Source organism: Musca vetustissima, unplaced genomic scaffold (genome assembly GCF_032173495.1).
Source record: "Musca vetustissima isolate MV318-11 ecotype Yass unplaced genomic scaffold, APGP_CSIRO_Mvet_v1 utg1258, whole genome shotgun sequence".
In the NCBI taxonomy this organism is placed as follows: Eukaryota; Metazoa; Arthropoda; class Insecta; order Diptera; family Muscidae; genus Musca; species Musca vetustissima.
The window spans coordinates 191,807-210,244 of NW_026877219.1; the positions used below are offsets into that span (position 1 = coordinate 191,807).

Sequence of the window (18,438 nt, forward strand, 5' to 3'; positions counted from 1 at the left end):
AAACCCTAAAAATGAAAATTCATGCTAAAAAGAAAAAGAAGTAAAAATTGTCAGTCGGTATTGCTTGCCGACAGATATATGCCCTCTGCCTATGGTTTGCGGAGGTCTACTGGTTTTATTTTTCGCTTTATACAAGGTTTATGATTTCATCAAAGAGTTGTTCGCCTATGGAGAGGTACCAGAAGAATTTGGCATATAGACCCCATTTTAGAATTTTGGAAAAATATTACGATTTGCAAAATGTGGACCAAATTAGACATTCAAGTATCGCGAGGGTATCAGAAGGATTCATTGAAAATGGCGCCCAACGTAAGGTCTAAATAAAATACATAAAACCACATCATAAATTAGTGAAAATTTAAATGCAAATACAAATTCGTTGATGCTACTCTGCCAAATGAAATGTTTATCATTACGGCACGAACATTTATTTGAAATTTCTTCTTGTAATATAATTTGCATAACGGCGCCCAATGTGGAGATATGACCTCACGCTATTAATGATAATTGACATAAAAGAAAAGAAAATAAAAAACTATAATGGCGCCATATGTGTTTCATATTAATGTACCTTAGATTGATGCAATTTGAGAGAAGGAGAATGAGGCCCAATGTATTTTTCAATTTTACAAAAGTGGCGCCCAACGTAATTGATGAATATTCGCATTAACGGTTAACTTGATTGGTTAGGGTTCCAAACCAACGTAAATGTTGACATATCTTATATCAAAAATTAATTGAAATATTTTTTAATGGCGCCCAAAATGTGTAATTAGAAAATGTACGAGAATATGTTTCCTAGTTTTTTTTCATAATGGCGCCCAATGTTTATTGAGAAAATAACCAAGAATAAATGCAAATTTAATAAAAATACTAATTTCAATCAAATTTAATCGAACATAAATACAAAGATATTTCATTTGCCTTACAATTTTCTTATGGAAATGACATGACTCGGAACTAAGCCCAACAATAGTGGCTTTAAATTCATACAAGTAACCATGGAGAAAATACCTTCTCTATTATGGTCCCACCATATACCAAAAGCCCTGATATTCAATGCGAAGCAAACAATAATAGCTTAACAAACTCATTAATTTTCTTCGGTCGTTAGCTTAACAACAACAATTTGGTAGTGATTTTTTCACCAGAAGCTCCCTTCATCTACTCACCCACCCACCCAGTATACCATTTGCACACTTACACAGTTGCTAACTAAGGCAGGACAACAAAAGCGACACACATACACAAGCAAATGCAAAAACATGAAAACAATTGATAAAAATCGGCAAACGCCTTTCTAGTCCTTCGACGAATGAACGAGCGAACGAACGAATGGGCAAACGAACTCCACCATCATAACAACGAAACGAATGGACGAACCACACCGGCTCCATCATCGTCATCATGTTAAATACACAAATGAAACGAAACGAGCCAAGTCTAGTGAAAGCTTCGAAAAAAACAAAATCGGAAAATATTCACTCGGCAACAACAAACAATTAACAAAGAAGGCACAACAATATGGAAGAAGAAGAAGCAAGCGGACAGGAGAGGATACAAGGAGAATGGCATGGCGCTTGGAGAGTAGTGTAGTGGGGTAAATACAGCAACAACAAATTTCAAAATCAACTTTATACACAAAAACCCGAATTGTTGTCGTCCACTTTTACTGAAGAGAATATGGACTATGTAGGGAGTGCCGGGTGTTAGGACGAACGATCGAAGGAACGAAGGACCAAAAAAGAAGCAACGTTAACAATGATTATGTACTCCTGTTGAAACTTTATTGTTGTTGATTTTGTTTTACCTTTTTTTCGATTTTTGTTGCTGACAATGTGGAGGAGGAGGATAAAGAGAAAGGACATTGAATGATTGTGTGTGTGTGTCGTTACATTTAATGCCAGTCATTATGTTGTACCAGCAGTTAGTCCATTCTTTCCATTACCACACACCATATGGTTGTTGGTCATCAGTTCATATGGGTGCAGTACGATGTACGTACGTACGTCTGTATGTCCTTCTCAATATTTGGATCCTTGTTATAATAGTTCTGCTTTCCTTTGTCCCAAAAAAATCCCGTTGATTAACCCTTTGGCTATAAATGACTTCTGCCAGAGTATGTTAGTAGTCGTAATAGCAATGAGTTTTAATTTTGAACAAAACTAAAACTAAATCCGAAAAGGATTTAGTTTTATGTTTATTTCTTTTTTTCACGTGGAGAGAATAAATATTTGATTGTTAATGACTCTTAAAGAGACAAAGGGAATATTTGCCTTTAAAAGTCAATGTTTTAAATTAAATGTGAAAAAATGGCGCCCAACATGGAGCATTGTTAAGTAAAGTTAAACAATGTTTATCAAGAAAATTAGCAAGAATGAATGCCAATTTAATAACGGCGTCCACCGTAGGTCATGATAAATTAAAATATGTCTTCATAAGAATACTGATTTTTATTCGAAATATCAAACACAAATGCAAAAATATTTAATTTGCCTTACAATTTTCTTATGGAAATGGCGCCCATCTTGGAACCTAGAAATCATAAAATTGGTGTGAAATGTAAAAAATGCTAAATCAAAATTTTTTAATGTTATTGACAATTTGATATGGTAAGTATGTAGGATCGTGTCCTTATAAAATTCCTAGGTTGTTTATTTTGAAAATTCTATTTTGTTATCATTTTATAAAAGTGGCGCCCAACGTAATTGATGAATATTCGCAATAATTCCTTATGATTGGTTCTGGAATGACACCCACCAAACGTTAATGTTGAAATTAATCATGGAATCATGAAAATTTCTCTAAAATATTAAAAATTTTAATGCAGACAAACAATTACAGATGTTGCTATACAAATTACTAATATCAATTTCGGTAAATGTTATCATCGGAACCAAGCCCAACAATGGTGGCTTTAAATTTTTTCCGTTAAAAAAAGTTAAAGGAAATATTTGCAAACGTAAAAAAACTGCAATATTCTGTGTTTCTCAATATTTTTGTTCAAATGTTTAGAAAATAAAAAGTGGCACCCAACGTGGGGCACAAGTATTTTGTTAGGAAAAAAAAAATTGAAAACCAGAGTTTTTTTACAAAAACTAAAATGTCGTTATGATCGGTCGCATCGGACTTGTTACACTCATTAAGTGAACATTTAAAATACGTTAAGCCGAACTATGAGGTGAATATTTAAAATAACAGTAGTCGCTAGGGATCTTCATAAACGGGCTATACTATGGAAATATGGAAGGTTAGAGCCAATTCGGTTTAAAAACGTATTCAAAACATTGAATGGGAACTTAAAATACTAAATTATAATCAAATCTGTTAAAACTCGATCTAAAGATCCTCAAAATACGGAATACTTAGGGGTGCATTTTAAGCCTCTTTGATAAAAACAAAAACATACTTTATATAAAGCGAATAATAAAGCCTAAATTCTGAAGAGGTTACATATCTGTCGGAAACACCGACTGACACTTTTTTACATGTTGTAATACAAAAAAATATATGTAGAATAGTAAGTCCCCTCTGGACTTTAGTCTTTAGATAATAAAGATATTCATTCACTTGCTAGGGCGGAGGAAGTCTATGACCCAGATCATGGACGTACGCAGGGGGCGGCCCGAAATGATTTTTTTCGCAGTAAATTTATGTCTGCAACAGCGAACTTTTTCATTTTATACTATCCTGATAAAATTTCAAGTTTCTACATTTGAAAATTGTGTTTTATTTAATAATTAACCATGTGTAAACTCATTCTTAACATACTGTATTTATAGTAGTCCTCGTATACACAAATGAAATATTCCGGCTAAATATTATTATTGATCTCCTTTAAATTGAGTTCTCTCAGCCCCCATAAAAGCCCAAGCGAACTCTCGCTCTAAAATCAAATAAATAAACAACTCAAGTTTTTATGATCAACAACAACAAAAACGTTTTATGATAAAAAAAAACCCTCCACAATATTGCAAAATACATATAAAGAACATTTTTTAACGGCCAGAACAACAAAAACAAAATTGGGAAAAGTGGTTGTTTTCCGAAAGGGGTGTTAAATAGAGAAAAATACACCAGAAGAACAACAATCACACAGAAATAGGTTGTTTGGCACGTCATGTGCGTGCTTGCGTGCGTACGAGTGTGTGTGTGTGTGACTGCCGGCCGCCACACAAAACGGGGGGAGTATATTGTAGTGTGATACGGAAAGAAATAAACACACACAACCGGTGTAACGGTAAATATACCGGCTTCCTTTCAAACAAATGCATAAAAATATAACAACAATTTAAGGGAGAGCGAAAGAGTGTGAGAGGGCGAGCAAATAACAAAAAAAGCCTAAACGAGAGAAAAAGGCACACACATCATTCTCAATTGGGCAATTGGAATTTAATTTCCCCAATGCATACAAAGGACGAATACCACACAAAATGAAATGAAACACGGAGTTGTTTACGTGACAACAGGAACTGACGTAAAATCCTGTTGAGAGAGAGAAGAGACAATGAGGCACACACAGTAATGGTGAATATGGAAATGTGGCAAAGGGATATCTAAACAAAAAAAGACAAGGTGAATTTTGCATTTTTTGGGTTGGTAAACTTTTTCATTTGTTTTTGTTGTTGTATTTGGGTGGTGCTTTCAAATTTCCCGTTGTATGAACCACCGAGAGACAGAGAGAACGTATAACGACGGCACATAAAGGGAATAATCAAAACATACACGGCAGGAAAAAAAAAGAACTCTAGAAAGGCTACACAAACGACAACAACAACAACAACCACAACAAGGAGAAAAAACAGGGAGCAGCATGAAAGATTTTGTATCCCTAAATAATAACAACAACGACAACAAAACATAGGAGTTGTAATATTCGTTGTCACCTTTGCTATCATCAAGAGTATAAAATAGCATAGAGAAAGAGAGCATATACCCTGCCTGCCACAGGAGCACAAGGAAGAAATTCACGATGATGGAATATGAAATGAAACGACCGTAGAAGAACTGGTCGTCGTCATCGTATTTTTGTACATACAAGAGTATTATTGCTCTGTTGTGGATGAGCACAACAGAGCAACTGAACTTCTCAACACGATTTTTTTCGTCTTTCGTACTCTACAACAGGCTTTAGATATATATTTATAAAATAGGGATAAAAATGACTGGAGATATACATAGATATATATGTGTGCGGTTGGTTGGATGGATGGATATTTTGTGTGTGTACCTACCGGAGACGACGAAGGAACGATGAAAATGCGTTTTCCTTGTTTTCTCTGCGTTTTTTTCTTTCGTTTCGGAAAAAGCAGCCCCAGCCCTTTAATGCATTTTCACAACTACGACGAACAAATTTCCAGGCGGCTGCTACGGGGATTTTCTTTTTTGGCAAAGTCCTACTTGGTTGTTGGGTGGTGCAAAGTTAGTTTTTGTTGTTTTTTCACTAAAAATTCTTTAAACAATTTTTATTTTTATGTTGAAATTTTTTCCATTCCAGACAAAAAACGCACTGATGACAGACAAAATATCAATGATTTATTATGGGTGGAAATTTGCTGTCATATATATGTATATAATTTCCACTCACACACACAGGTTTCTTCTATTTTTTTTCGCTTAACACAATTCAACACAAAATTCAACTGATTTTCTTTTTGTTGTTGTTAATTAATCACTTTGCAATTTTTATGCAAAATTTATCCAAACATATTTTGCCTTGGCAAAAAAATTTCACTTGCAATTTTTTGTTTTATTTGTACAAACGCGATTTTTCTTGCTCGATTCACTTTTTCTATTTCTCTCGGTTGCCTGCCTGGCTGCTTGTTGTTGGGGTTTGATTGTGGGATGGGAGACAACAAATTTTTTCGTTTTTCTTTTTACCTTATTGAGAGATACAAAATATATTTATTTTCTTTCACATATAATTCTTTTAATTTCACTGGTAATTATTAGACTTTTCCAAATGGTTTCTGGTTTTAATATTTAATTAATTTTATTTCTATGAGAAAAAGAAATATTCTTTCTTTCGCTTCTCTACCACTTTCGTATTTCTTGTCGTCTACGCGAATCAGACACCTCTTGCGTTTTACACAAAACTGTCTGTCATATGCAATGGGTTAGGGTTAGCTAGGTCGATTTTACAACTAATCGATGGCTAATGACAGACAATTGTTATAGAGTAATCGATTATTTTGTTGTTGTCGTCGTCGTTCTCTGTTAAAAGAGAGCATTAAATGGCGTATTTATTCTGATTTAAAGATTGGATTTTTTAGATATTTTGAAAATGTTTCAAATATAATTTATTATTATACTTAATTATTATGTATTTCAGTACAACAAATTGGCCACTGATCAACACTGTAAACTTTTAACGGCGTTAGCTTTTTTGGTATATCGGCGTCGTTATGAATGTGGGCACAATCATAGCGTTTGTAAACAGCGGCAAATTATATGTGGGAAATATTTCAAAAAAATTCCTTTCATTGTCCATGTTTTGTTGAAATATGAGTATCAATTTAAAGCAGCTAAAATCCTGATTACAAAAATGTTATAATTTTATAGAAAAGACATAATAATAATTTCATAATTTTGGAAAATGCGTCTTGTCTTGTCCTATAAATAAGGTCGTCCAGGAAAATCAACTGGATATCAAATGCCAATAATGGATTTTGCTGTCAAAATCCATTACTGTGAATTGACTCCCATTATGAAAACGTAAGCAAAGTCCAAATTTTTGATATTTGACATGAGAAAAAACAGTTGACTTTCGCTAACTGGCCTTGGTCAAGTTTTTACGATTGTATGTCTTTGATATAAATCGATTAAAATAAGATTCATTTTCAGATAATTTTTTCTATATTGGTCCATATATTTATACAGCCTAAAGGTATTTTTTTTTTTTCATTTGATTCCTACAAATCACTTCAACATTTTAATTTATAGTCATTTAGGCTATATTATAGCCCATTTTCATTTATTTTATTTATTTTTTTTTTTTGGTTCACTTAAAGCTAAAACAACAATTTTCTTCGCAAATAAATTACTCAACAAAAATTAAATTACGTTAATTAAATTAATCACATAAAAGGTTTACACATGGCCAAAGTATGATCGACACCAAATGCAACTTTGGTAACTTTTCCATTTACCGCCGTTTTTAGAGGGAAAAATTGATCTTGTTTATGGCCCAGCCCTAAATGGCCACAACGATTTTTACCCCACATAAATAGATCACCATCGGAATTAATTGCACCCATATGGAATACACCACAGCCGATTGAGGTAACATAGGTGGTTTCACTGAAATCATTACGACCAAATAATGCTGGCAAAAGATGTTGCGGTTTTGAGGATTGTTCGACATAGGGTCCGAAACCTAAAATACCAAACCCCCAGGTATAGACCAAACCCTCTTCATTGAGGACCATACAAAATGAACCACCCGCAGCAATATCTTTAAATTTACCAATTCCTTTGGTCAGTGACAAATGACGCGGGGAATTTATTTGACTTTCAGCATCTTCGGAATCATCTAGTTGACCATATTCGGAATTACCCCAACCGAAAACTTCACCTTTATCGTTTAGGGCTAGCACGCAATCGGAGGCACAGCTTAACTTTACAATATGTTCACGTGATATATCACCAAGGGCTTGTGAAATCCGACCATTTGTCATATAATGTCCCTGACCGGTTTGGCCATCGGCTCCCCAACCACAGGTATATACATGGCCCAATTTTGTCAAAAACATTGTATGATCCTGGCCACATACAACATTTACGATTGTATCCGTCTCGCCACAAATATCTTTTTCCGATAGACGGTGTATCAGCGTACTTCCTCGATATTGTTCATCTTCGATAATTTCTCTACAACATTGCCCATATGAATTGTTACCCATGGTAAAGATGGTGCCATTTTTTGTAACCACCACCAAATGGGCACGACCCGCTGACATAGAACGTATCATCATATCCTCATCGGTTTCACCTTCAATGCGGGGTAATTTTATGGGGGTTGGATAAATGATTACATCGAGATTTTGTGGATCTTTGGGATGCCCTCTAAGGGGGGTGGGAAGAAATGTTAATGAAAATTAAAAAATTAGGAAGGTAGGACTTAAGACGGAAGGGGCCGACTATGTAATACCCTACACCACATTGGGTGCTATACATATAACAAAAAAACTTAACGCACGTTAATCTTGACTCAATTCAGTATGATATGCAAAATTTCGAGTCAATCGCACCAACATTTACATGAAGTCGGACGAAAATATGTGTGTGAGCTATATTTTAACCTAAACCGATTTGAATAAAACTCATCAAACGTCATTATAGCCCTCTAACATCGTAGTCGATGCTCATTTCCTGCCAATTGGACAAACCTGGGGTCAATCGGACGAACGTGGGGACCCATATACGATAAATCCGAAGAAATTATACATGGGAGCTATATCCAAATCCGACCAGATTCAAGTCAAACTTTACACACATCATTCTGGACCCATTTCAGTACGATATGCAACATATCGTGTTATTCTTACGAAAATAAGTTACTTTGGTGTAACATTTACATAAAATCGGACGAAAATATATATGGGAGCTATATCGAAATCTGAACAGATTTTGATAAAACTTAACACTCGTTATTCTAGACCCAATTCAGTAAAATTTCAAGTCAATCGGACCAAACGTGGGGACTTTGGTGCACCATTTACCTGAAATCCGAGAAATTATATATGGGAGCTATATCTAAATCGGAAACGATTCTCGCAAAATTCATAAGAGTACGTCCTTCGACCAATTAAAATTAATGCTCTCAAAAGACGTATTCTAAGCATCTCCGCAAAAGTACCAATGTCACCATCTTCTTCCCTACTACGTGCTACATACAAATACACATAACACCCTGTGTGGTGTAGGATATAAATCGGATAATGGAACAAGTTGAGTTTAGGGGCTCATCTCCGATTTTTCTGAAATTTTTGTCATAGGTAGATCTCGTCTCCCTGATCACGAAAATATATGACTTTCATGGGGGAAGTCCATAATTCCCGAGATATGAAATTTTTGTCATAGGTAGATCTCGTCTCCCTGATCACGAAAATATATGACTTTCATGGGGGAAGTCCATAATTCCCGAGATATGGACCTCTAAAGTTCCGAAATTCCTATGTTCATAACTTCGTTATTTATGAATCGGTGAAGGTAATATTGGTATGATTGTAAAGCGTACACATTATATTTCCACTTAAATTCGTCTTAATTAAAAATTATTCAAAATAGCCGGCCTTCGGCCGGGGATTTAAGACTTTCTCCTATGGACAGGCGGAAAATTCGGCTAACGCATCAACAATGTTTTTTAAACTCTTTTTTTTCTAAATAGCCGGCCTTCGGTCGGGGATTTAAGACTTTCTGCTATGGACAGGTGGAAAAATTGGCTACGCGATTAAAATTTCCTTTATATCAAAGTTTTTCTTATACAGCCGGCCTTCGGCCGGGGATTTAAGACTTTCTCCTATGGACAGGCGGAAAATTCAGCTAACGCATCAACAATGTTTTTAAACTAATTTTTTTTCTAAATAGCCGGCCTTCGGCCGGGGATTTAGGACTTTCTGCTATGGACAGGTGGAAAAATTGGCTACGCGATTAAAATTTCCTTTATATCAACGTTTTTCTTATATAGCCGGCCTTCGGCCGGGGATTTAAGACTTTCTCCTATGGACAGGCGGAAAATTCGGCTAACGCATCAACAATGTTTTTAAACTAATTTTTTTTCTAAATAGCCGGCCTTCGGCCGGGGATTTAGGACTTTCTGCTATGGACAGGTGGAAAAATTGGCTACGCGATTAAAATTTCCTTTATATCAAAGTTTTTCTTATATTGCCGGCCTTCGGCCGGGGATTTTAGACTTTCTCCTATGGACAGATAGAAAATGCGATCGAAATTTTCTTTTAAATAAACATGTTTCTCTAAATATCCGTCAATATTACCATTGTCGGCCTATAAATGTCCAAGTTATGAGCATATGAATTCCGGAACTTCAGAGGTCCATATCTCGGGAAATATGGGTTTCCCCCATGAATGTCATATATTTTCGTGATCAGGGAGACGAGATCTACCTGTGGTAAAAATGTCAGAAAAATCGGAGATGAGCCCCTAAACTCAACTTAAGCCCTAAATCGGAAACGATTCTCGCAAAATTCATAAGAGTACGTCCTTGGACCAATTAAAATTAATGCTCTCAAAAGACGTATTCTAAGCATCTCCGCAAAAGTACCAATGTCACCATCTTCTTCCCTACTACGTGCTACATACAAATACACATAATACCCTGTGTGGTGTAGGATATAAATCGGATAATTATAAATACCTACTTCATTTGCATACCCAATTGTGAGTCGGTATTTAAGCCGGTGCCAAACAAGGTCTCACCATCCGATCGATTAACAGCAAAAGCGGAAAATCCATAACCGGCAGTCATATCCAAAACTTCATTGTTAACGGAAAATTGCATACGGGTTGGATGATGTACCATGGCAGTGTAACGTTCCTGGGCCTTTTTAATATTTATAATATTACCCAATGCACCGGTCTCCTGATAGCCCCAGCCATAGACACGTAACTTATGCTGATCGGAAGGTTTTCTATCCAATACTATTAATGGGAATAGAAGAAAATTATTCAATGTTATGGTTCGAGGGAGGATGCTTCGATTTTACTTACCTGGCACTTTGGACTCATCCTGCTTAAGTAAACTACGTTTGGCCTTTGTTGTATATGGCCGTATAAATACTAATTCTTGTTTAAATAGTTGTCTTAACATTTTCATTTAGAAAATGTGTTTTTTTACGTGTGATTATTTAATTAAGTTGTTTTGATTATGTTGTTTCCATATATTTAATAAGCGAGAGTCTTCTTCTTCTTATTCCCCTACATGACTGCATGTGGTACTGTGAGATGATAACACAAATGGTAAGAGAGAGAGAAAGTTATCGATGACACACAGACTGTAAACAGTTGCTTTAATTATTTTTTTTAATTAATTAATGGCTTTTTATTGTTGTTATTTTTCTATGACACGATTGTTGATTGATAAATAAGAAGGAAAAGGGAATAGAAAGCATTATCCAAGTATGTATACTTATATTTGTTGGCGGCAAATAAATCCTAGTTATCGATAAGTGAATAATCGTCCATCAGCTGTGCTAGGAAATCAATGTGGGCTTTGATTTTAATGTCTTTGTGTTTAATATTTGAATTATTTTAATAAGTAGAAAAGAATAGAACACCTCCTTTTCCCCTTTAATGAATATAAATAAATTAACAGTGTAAACAATATAAGTTTGCACAAAACCACATACCAACAAGAAAACACCCATGTAAACTGCTGAAACTTTGTTTAACGATAACCAAAATCTTGAATAAAAGGAATAAACAAAATGAAACATCTTTCAACACAACAGGAAATTGTTTTAAAACTAAATTTATTAGATTCCCGGGTAACCAGAACCAAGCTTCTATTGGACTACTATAGACGGCGCCGAAATAACTCCATAAATAAGCTGCAAATGTTACAGGTGCAGCAACTACATTTACTATGTGCTTTACTGGATGAACCTCGTCCCTATCGTACTGTATGGACATATGTAAGTGGAGTTTTTTTTAAAACCCAAATCGAAAAAATTAAATATAGGTAGTTTCTGTTTTTCTTTCTCTTACCAGTCCCAAGAGACCAATTTCTGGGAAATCGAAGCCCAACAAATGCCGGAGGATGTATTTAAGGACAAATTTGGTGTAAATCGCAAATCATTCAACAAGCTATGTGAATTTTTAACACCAATGACAAAATTGGATAGTGAATTTCGTAAATGTATACCATTGGACAAGAGAATTGCCATATGCCTATACGCTTTGAGGCATTCGACATTTTATTCGGAAGTTGGTAGTGTTTTTGGTATTGGAAAATCAACGGTATGCATTCTATTGAAAGAACTTATACAATTTGTTGTGGAAACGATGCGGGAGAAATATATGCCAAAGGAGTTTCTAACACCCGAAGTTTTGCGGGAATGTGTGGGAGGTTTTGAAAAATTGGGTGTACCACAATGTTGTGGGGTACTGGGTAAGTAAAAAGAGGTAAACAATTTAATAATTGGTTTGTGTTTGTGTTTTTTTAAATATTGTTTTTTTTAAGTCATTTAATTATTTTTTCCATTTTAGATGGTCATCGTTTTAATATCAGCTGTAACATGCGTGAAGGTAGAGATTATTTAACTCTATTGGCTTTAGTGGATCACAAGTAAGAACATCTTTTATTTAAATATATTTTTTCAACAACAACAAAAAACAATAATAATTATTTTATTTTTTATAGTCACAAAATCCGCTATGCTTATGTGGATAGCAATGATGGCTGGAATTATCCTTCAGTTTATAATAAAACAGACTTGCCACAAATGTTCTCCCGTCGTGGCGAAATACTCAAAACTATGTCAAAAAATATCAACGGTATTGAAGTTCCGATTTTCATGATTGCCGATACATCATTTAATCTATCCGAACATGTAATGAAACCTTATGTCTATGGCATTAGTTCTTCAGATCCGGAGAAAATCTTCAACAATAATTTACAGAAATGCCATCAGGTTGTTGGCGAAACATTTACCCAGTTGAAGGCACGTTTTCGTCGCCTAACAAATGGTATACCATCGAATATTGCCAATGGCCGTAATACAATCTACATTTGTTGTATTCTACATAATTTTTTACTCGAACAAAATGATGAAATTCCCAGCGAATGGATTGAGAAGCAGAGTAATTTAGACAGGTTGCCAAATAGCAGTGGTTTGCTGCAAGAATTTGAAACAATCGAATTTGATTTTCGTGCAGAGGAAATACGCAACTGTTTGGCAAGTTATATGTACGATACACAATTGAAGACTGAGTAAAAGGTTTTTTTTTAAGTTAAAAAATATCGTTTTTATTATTTATTTAAATATAATAAGAGATTTTATATATTGATAAGACATCGCAAATAGTCAGTAAGTCACAGTCTCGTCTAGTTGAAAATGAGTCGCAATAATACTTGGACTAGCGATGAGGTGGAGAATATTGCCGATCCTAAATTTTTAAGGGAACAAAACCCACCACCATAAGATGTAGTATATATTAAATTTGTCATTCCCTTTACAAAACCTCGAAATATTCACCGGGGACCCTATATGCTTGATCAGAATAAAATTCTATGTTCATTTATGCACCTGTCTACCCGTCTAATGAAATCGCCACACAACACTCAATATTTACGATGTTCCGTAGAGTTCACATTGGGTAGCAAATATATCAACCAAAAATTATCGATATCGGTCCACTCTTTAAGATAGTCCCCATATAACAATACCCTCAAATATTAACCAAATTGGCAATTACTTAGTATTTTGAATTCATATTGGATAACAAATCTCCCTACCAAAAATTATCGATATCGGCCCACTTCTTAGGATAGCTCCTATATTACCGTAACCACATTATTCAATATTTTGCAGAAATTGGCTGTAATTTGGTACTATGAGTTCGCCTTGGATAGCAAATCTTCCAACCAAAAATTATCGATATCGGTTTACTTTTGAGGATTGGCTCGCCTATAACGGTACCACCATTATTCGATATTTTTGGGAGTTTGGGCACATTTTTTGACCGAATTGGCTGTAATTTGATACTTTGAATTCGCATTGGGTAGCAAATCTCCCTACCAAAAATTATCGATATAGGTCCACTTTTTAATATAGTCCCCATATAATGGTACCTACCAAATTTTCGGTATTTTGTGGGAGACTTGATACGTTTTCCAATCGAATTGGCTGTAATTTGATATTATGAGTTAACATTGGATAGCAAATCTCTCCTCCTTCGATATCGGTTTACATTTGAGGATAGCCCCCGTATAACAGTTCCTCCCAAATTTCGATATTTGGGTAGTTTAGGCACATTTTTCAAACAAATTGGCTGTAATTTGGTATTTTGAATTCTTATTGGATAGCAAATCTCCCGACCAAAACTTATCGATATTGGTCCACTTTTTAGGATAGACCCCATATAAGGCTAACCCTCACTATTCAATATTTTGCAGATGTGGGGCACGTTTTTAACTGAATTAGCTGTAATTTAGTACTTTGAATTCCGATTGGGTAGCAAATATCTCTACCAAAAATTATCCATATCGGTCCCATTTTTAAGATAGCCCTTATATAACAATACCACCAAATATTCGGAATTTTGAAGTTTGGACACGTTTTTCAACCAAATTTGGTATAATTCAGTATTTTTAATTCTCATTGGATAGCAAATCTCCCTACCGAAAATTATCGATATCGGTTTACTTTTGAGGTTTTGAGGATAGAAAGAAATACAAAAACAAATTTCAGTATATTCATTAAAATTTTTTAACATCTTTTTTTTTAATAAAAAAATTGTCATATATTAAATTTAAATACATGCGAAATAAGGAATATTATTTCAAAACTACAAACATTTTTTAGTAAAAAAATAATTTTTAAAAATAAAAAGTGAAAAAATTAATCCGTGTCTCATTACAGTAGGAAAAATAAGAAACCAATAACTAAAAAATGTTGGTGTTGTGAAATTTCCATTAACACCTACAACAGTTCAATATTTTTTTGTTTACTTGAGGTTCAGATACAATCATTTTCAGCATGACAGTTAAATAGTTTATGGGTCAGTAGGTGCAAAAATTATTGTTACCACTCTCCACTAAGAAATATTTTTTCTTACATGACATTGACCGTATCTGTCCACTTGTCTGTCAGCTTGTCATATCGTAATTATGCCAATAATTCCTTTAATATTTCATTACGTTCCCTTTCAATGGCGACTAGTTCTTTCTGCAATTGTAACATTTTCTGATCCGCCTTTTGACGTTCTTCAGCTTCGATTTGCATAATGTCTTGACAATTTCTCAGCAATTCCAATATTTCTTTATTGTTATTTTGTACATCTCGCCTATTTCGATTCGATGACTTTGGAGGTTGTTCTATTTTCCGTACTGGTTTAGTATCACTAATTGTTTCCTCATTATAATTTAACGATGACGTTTCGTCTTTATGATTTTCATATTCAATTTTCTTTACGGGATTATTATCGTCCAGTTCGTCTTCGTTACTGTTTATGGTATCATCTTCATGGTAATACGGTTTAGAATCTGAAATGGAATTAAATTTGCAAATTATAATTATAAATATAATGAAAAATAATTTATTATCACACATACCTTCTTCCTCTTCCTCGGCAACTCGATCATTTATGGGTAGTGGTTCTGTGGGTTCACTCTTTAATGCTTTATATATTTTATCTACAATTGAATAGAATCTCCATTCCGATTTACCACCCTCAAGGGCAAGTTTACGTTTTTCTAATCTAAATATATTGGAATGATGTAATGCAATTAATTATTACTTCTGGATATGATATAAAAATATATATAAAAATAGTAAAAAAAATCTATCTGCGGGACTTGTTTTGGGTTATTTGAACTGCATTCGCTAGATGTACCTAGTAATCATATTTGAATGTTACCGTTAGGTGGAGGCTATGTTAAAAATTAGACCGATATCGATAATTTTTGATAAGGAGATTTGCTACCCAATGAGAATTCAAAGTACTAAATTACAGCCAAATCGGTTGAAAAACTTACCCAAAATCTCCACAAATATCGAATAATTGTGGTACCTATACATGGAGGCTATCCTAGAAAGTGGTCCAATATTGATATTTGGTATGGAGATTTGCTACCCAATATGAACTTAAAATACCAAATTACAACCAATTCGGTTCAAAAAATGTGCCCTAACTCGTCAAAATACCGAATAATAGGGAGTATGGTTATATGGGGGCTATCCTCAAATGTGAATCGATATCCACAATTCTTGGTAGGTAGATTTTTTAACCAATGAAAATTGAAAATACTAAATAATAGCCAATTCTGTTGAAAAACTTACTCATACTCCCAAAAGTACGGAAATTTGGGAGGTACCGTTATGTGGGGGCTATCCCCAAAAGTAAACCAATATAAATACTTTTTTGGTAGGGATATTTGCAATCTAATGATAACTCAGAATACTAAATAATTCCGTTAATAAAGGCACAAAAAATCCCAAAAATACCGATTATTCGGGGGGTTGTTATATGCGGTCTATACCAAAACATGGGCCAATATCAATTATTTTTTAATAGGAGATTTGCTACCCAATGGAACTCAAAACACCAATTTTCAGTTCATTCGGTTAATGAACGCACCAAAATTTCCTAAAATGCCGAATATTTGGAGGTATCGTTATATGGGGACTATCTTAAAAAGTTGACCTATATCGATAATTTTTGGTAAGGAGATTTTTTATCCAATAAAAATTCAAAATACTAAATTATAGCCAATTTGGTTAACAAACGTGCCAAAAATCTCCAAAATACCGAATATTTGGGGGTACCTTTATATGGGCATTATCCTAAAAAGTGGACCGATATCAATTATTTTTGGTAAGGGGATTTGCTATCCATTAGGAATACAATATACTAAATTCAAGCCAATTCGGATTTAAAAACGTGCCGAAAATCTCTAAAGTACCGAATATTGGCGGTACCGTTATATGGGGGATATACCAAAACGTGGACCAATATCAATTATTTTTGATAAGGGGATTTGCTACCCAATGAGAACTTAAAATACCAAATTTCAGTTCATTCGATTAATAAACGCAACAAAATTCTCCAAAATACCGAATATTTGGAGGTATCGTTATATGGGGACTATCATAAAAAGTAGGGAGGTAGGGAGATTCATCCACTGAGAACCAAAATATCAAATTACAGTCAATTCGTTTGAAAAACGTGCGAATATTAAAAAAACCGAATATTTTGATGTACCGTTATATGGGTGCTATACCAAAACGTGGTCTGATATATCCATTTTTTAAATATCAATTATCCTAGGAGTAGGAACAATGTAAGTGTTGCGAGCTTTACAGTGATTTCAAGGGACGGACAGACAGACGGGAATGCATAAATCTACATAGAATAATAAATTAATTCGAGGGGAACATTGAAATAGGCTAAAGGTAAATATACGCCTTTTGCGTTAACAATTTTCATTTATGATATCGAATTTTGGAATAATAAATTTATTAGGATTTTTAGATTAGTTGAACATTAAGATTTTTATACTAGAATTTCATAGTCAAAATATTTTTCAAAATTATTTTTGTAATATCATGCGACCGGACTATCCGATTCGCTATGCCTATATTATAATAGAAGATGGGATTTATCGATCTATCGTTCAGGTCATGGAAGCTCGCAATATTTGAGATAGAGCTTTGAAATTTTGCACAAACATTGTTATTACTCCTAAATATTCGATATTTTAAAAATGTTTGGCTGATTTTTCAACCGAATTGACTCAGATTTGGAATTTTGATTGGGTATCAAATCTTCACGATGAAATTCTTCAAAATTGGACCTCATTTTGCAATAGCCACCATAAAACGATTTTTTTGGATATCTCGCCATATAACGGTGTTCCCCATTTTTCGATATTTTTGAGTTTTTTTTTTTAACGGAGTTGGTTGTAATCATGGTCCAATTAATAGCTCGTGTAAGAGGCGAATATTACGCGCCATTTTGGTATGAAATCCCTTAAACTGTAAATTTTTTTGTTTACGTTTTCACACGATTAAGGCAAATTTTGTAATCATGGTCCAATTAATAGCTCGTGTAAGAGGCGAATATTACGGGCCATTTTGGTATAAAATCCCTTAAACTGTAAAATTTTTTGTTTACGTTTTCACACGATTAAGGCAAATTTTGACAGTTCGGATGAAATTATTTCGCCTCTTACACGACCTGATAATTGGACCATGGTTGTAATTTGATTCTCATTTTGTGTCAAAAAATTCTATCGAAAATCTACGAAGTTCCTTAACGATTATTGATATTTTCTGGTGTTCACCTCATGGTGGAGGATATAGAATGTTCGGCCCGGCCGAACTTAACTACTTGTTTTTAGTAAACTTTACCTTGTCAGCCAAACAAATTTTATTTGTTGCAATAAAAGAAATACCACAATAAATTATTAACATTTATAGCATTTAAATACATATTTTTTATTATTTAGATTCTTAAATTCTAAATTCTTTGTCTGATCTTTTAACATTATACACATCATCTTTCCATCATAATATTTGTTGTTGTTTTTTTTCGTTTATAACATTTATTGAATAATTCATTTTTGTTTTGTATGTTGAAAGTTGGTAATACTAGTACAGTTCAAAAACTGTGTTTGTTATTAGAGAGGATAGAAAATGAAATTAAAAAAAAAATATATATGTTTTTGTTTTGGTATTTTTGTTGTTGTTGTTAAAGGTA

General features: G+C 34.0%; 2 protein-coding genes across 2 annotated transcripts; one reads left to right on the forward strand and one right to left on the reverse strand.

Moving 5' to 3' along the window:
- Positions 1-7,076: 7,076 nt before the first annotated feature.
- On the reverse strand, positions 7,077-10,828 carry LOC133321801 (RCC1-like G exchanging factor-like protein). Its single transcript, XM_061530875.1, has 3 exons — positions 10,729-10,828; positions 10,380-10,659; positions 7,077-8,064 (listed from the first exon to the last, which is right to left on the reverse strand). The coding sequence occupies exons 1-3, from the start codon at positions 10,826-10,828 to the stop codon at positions 7,077-7,079; spliced, it is 1,368 nt and encodes a 455-aa protein (XP_061386859.1).
- Positions 10,829-11,444: 616 nt separating this feature from the next.
- On the forward strand, positions 11,445-12,953 carry LOC133321803 (uncharacterized). The gene is made up of 4 exons (XM_061530876.1): positions 11,445-11,651; positions 11,728-12,127; positions 12,226-12,304; positions 12,380-12,953. The coding sequence occupies exons 1-4, from the start codon at positions 11,445-11,447 to the stop codon at positions 12,951-12,953; spliced, it is 1,260 nt and encodes a 419-aa protein (XP_061386860.1).
- Positions 12,954-18,438: the final 5,485 nt, after the last annotated feature.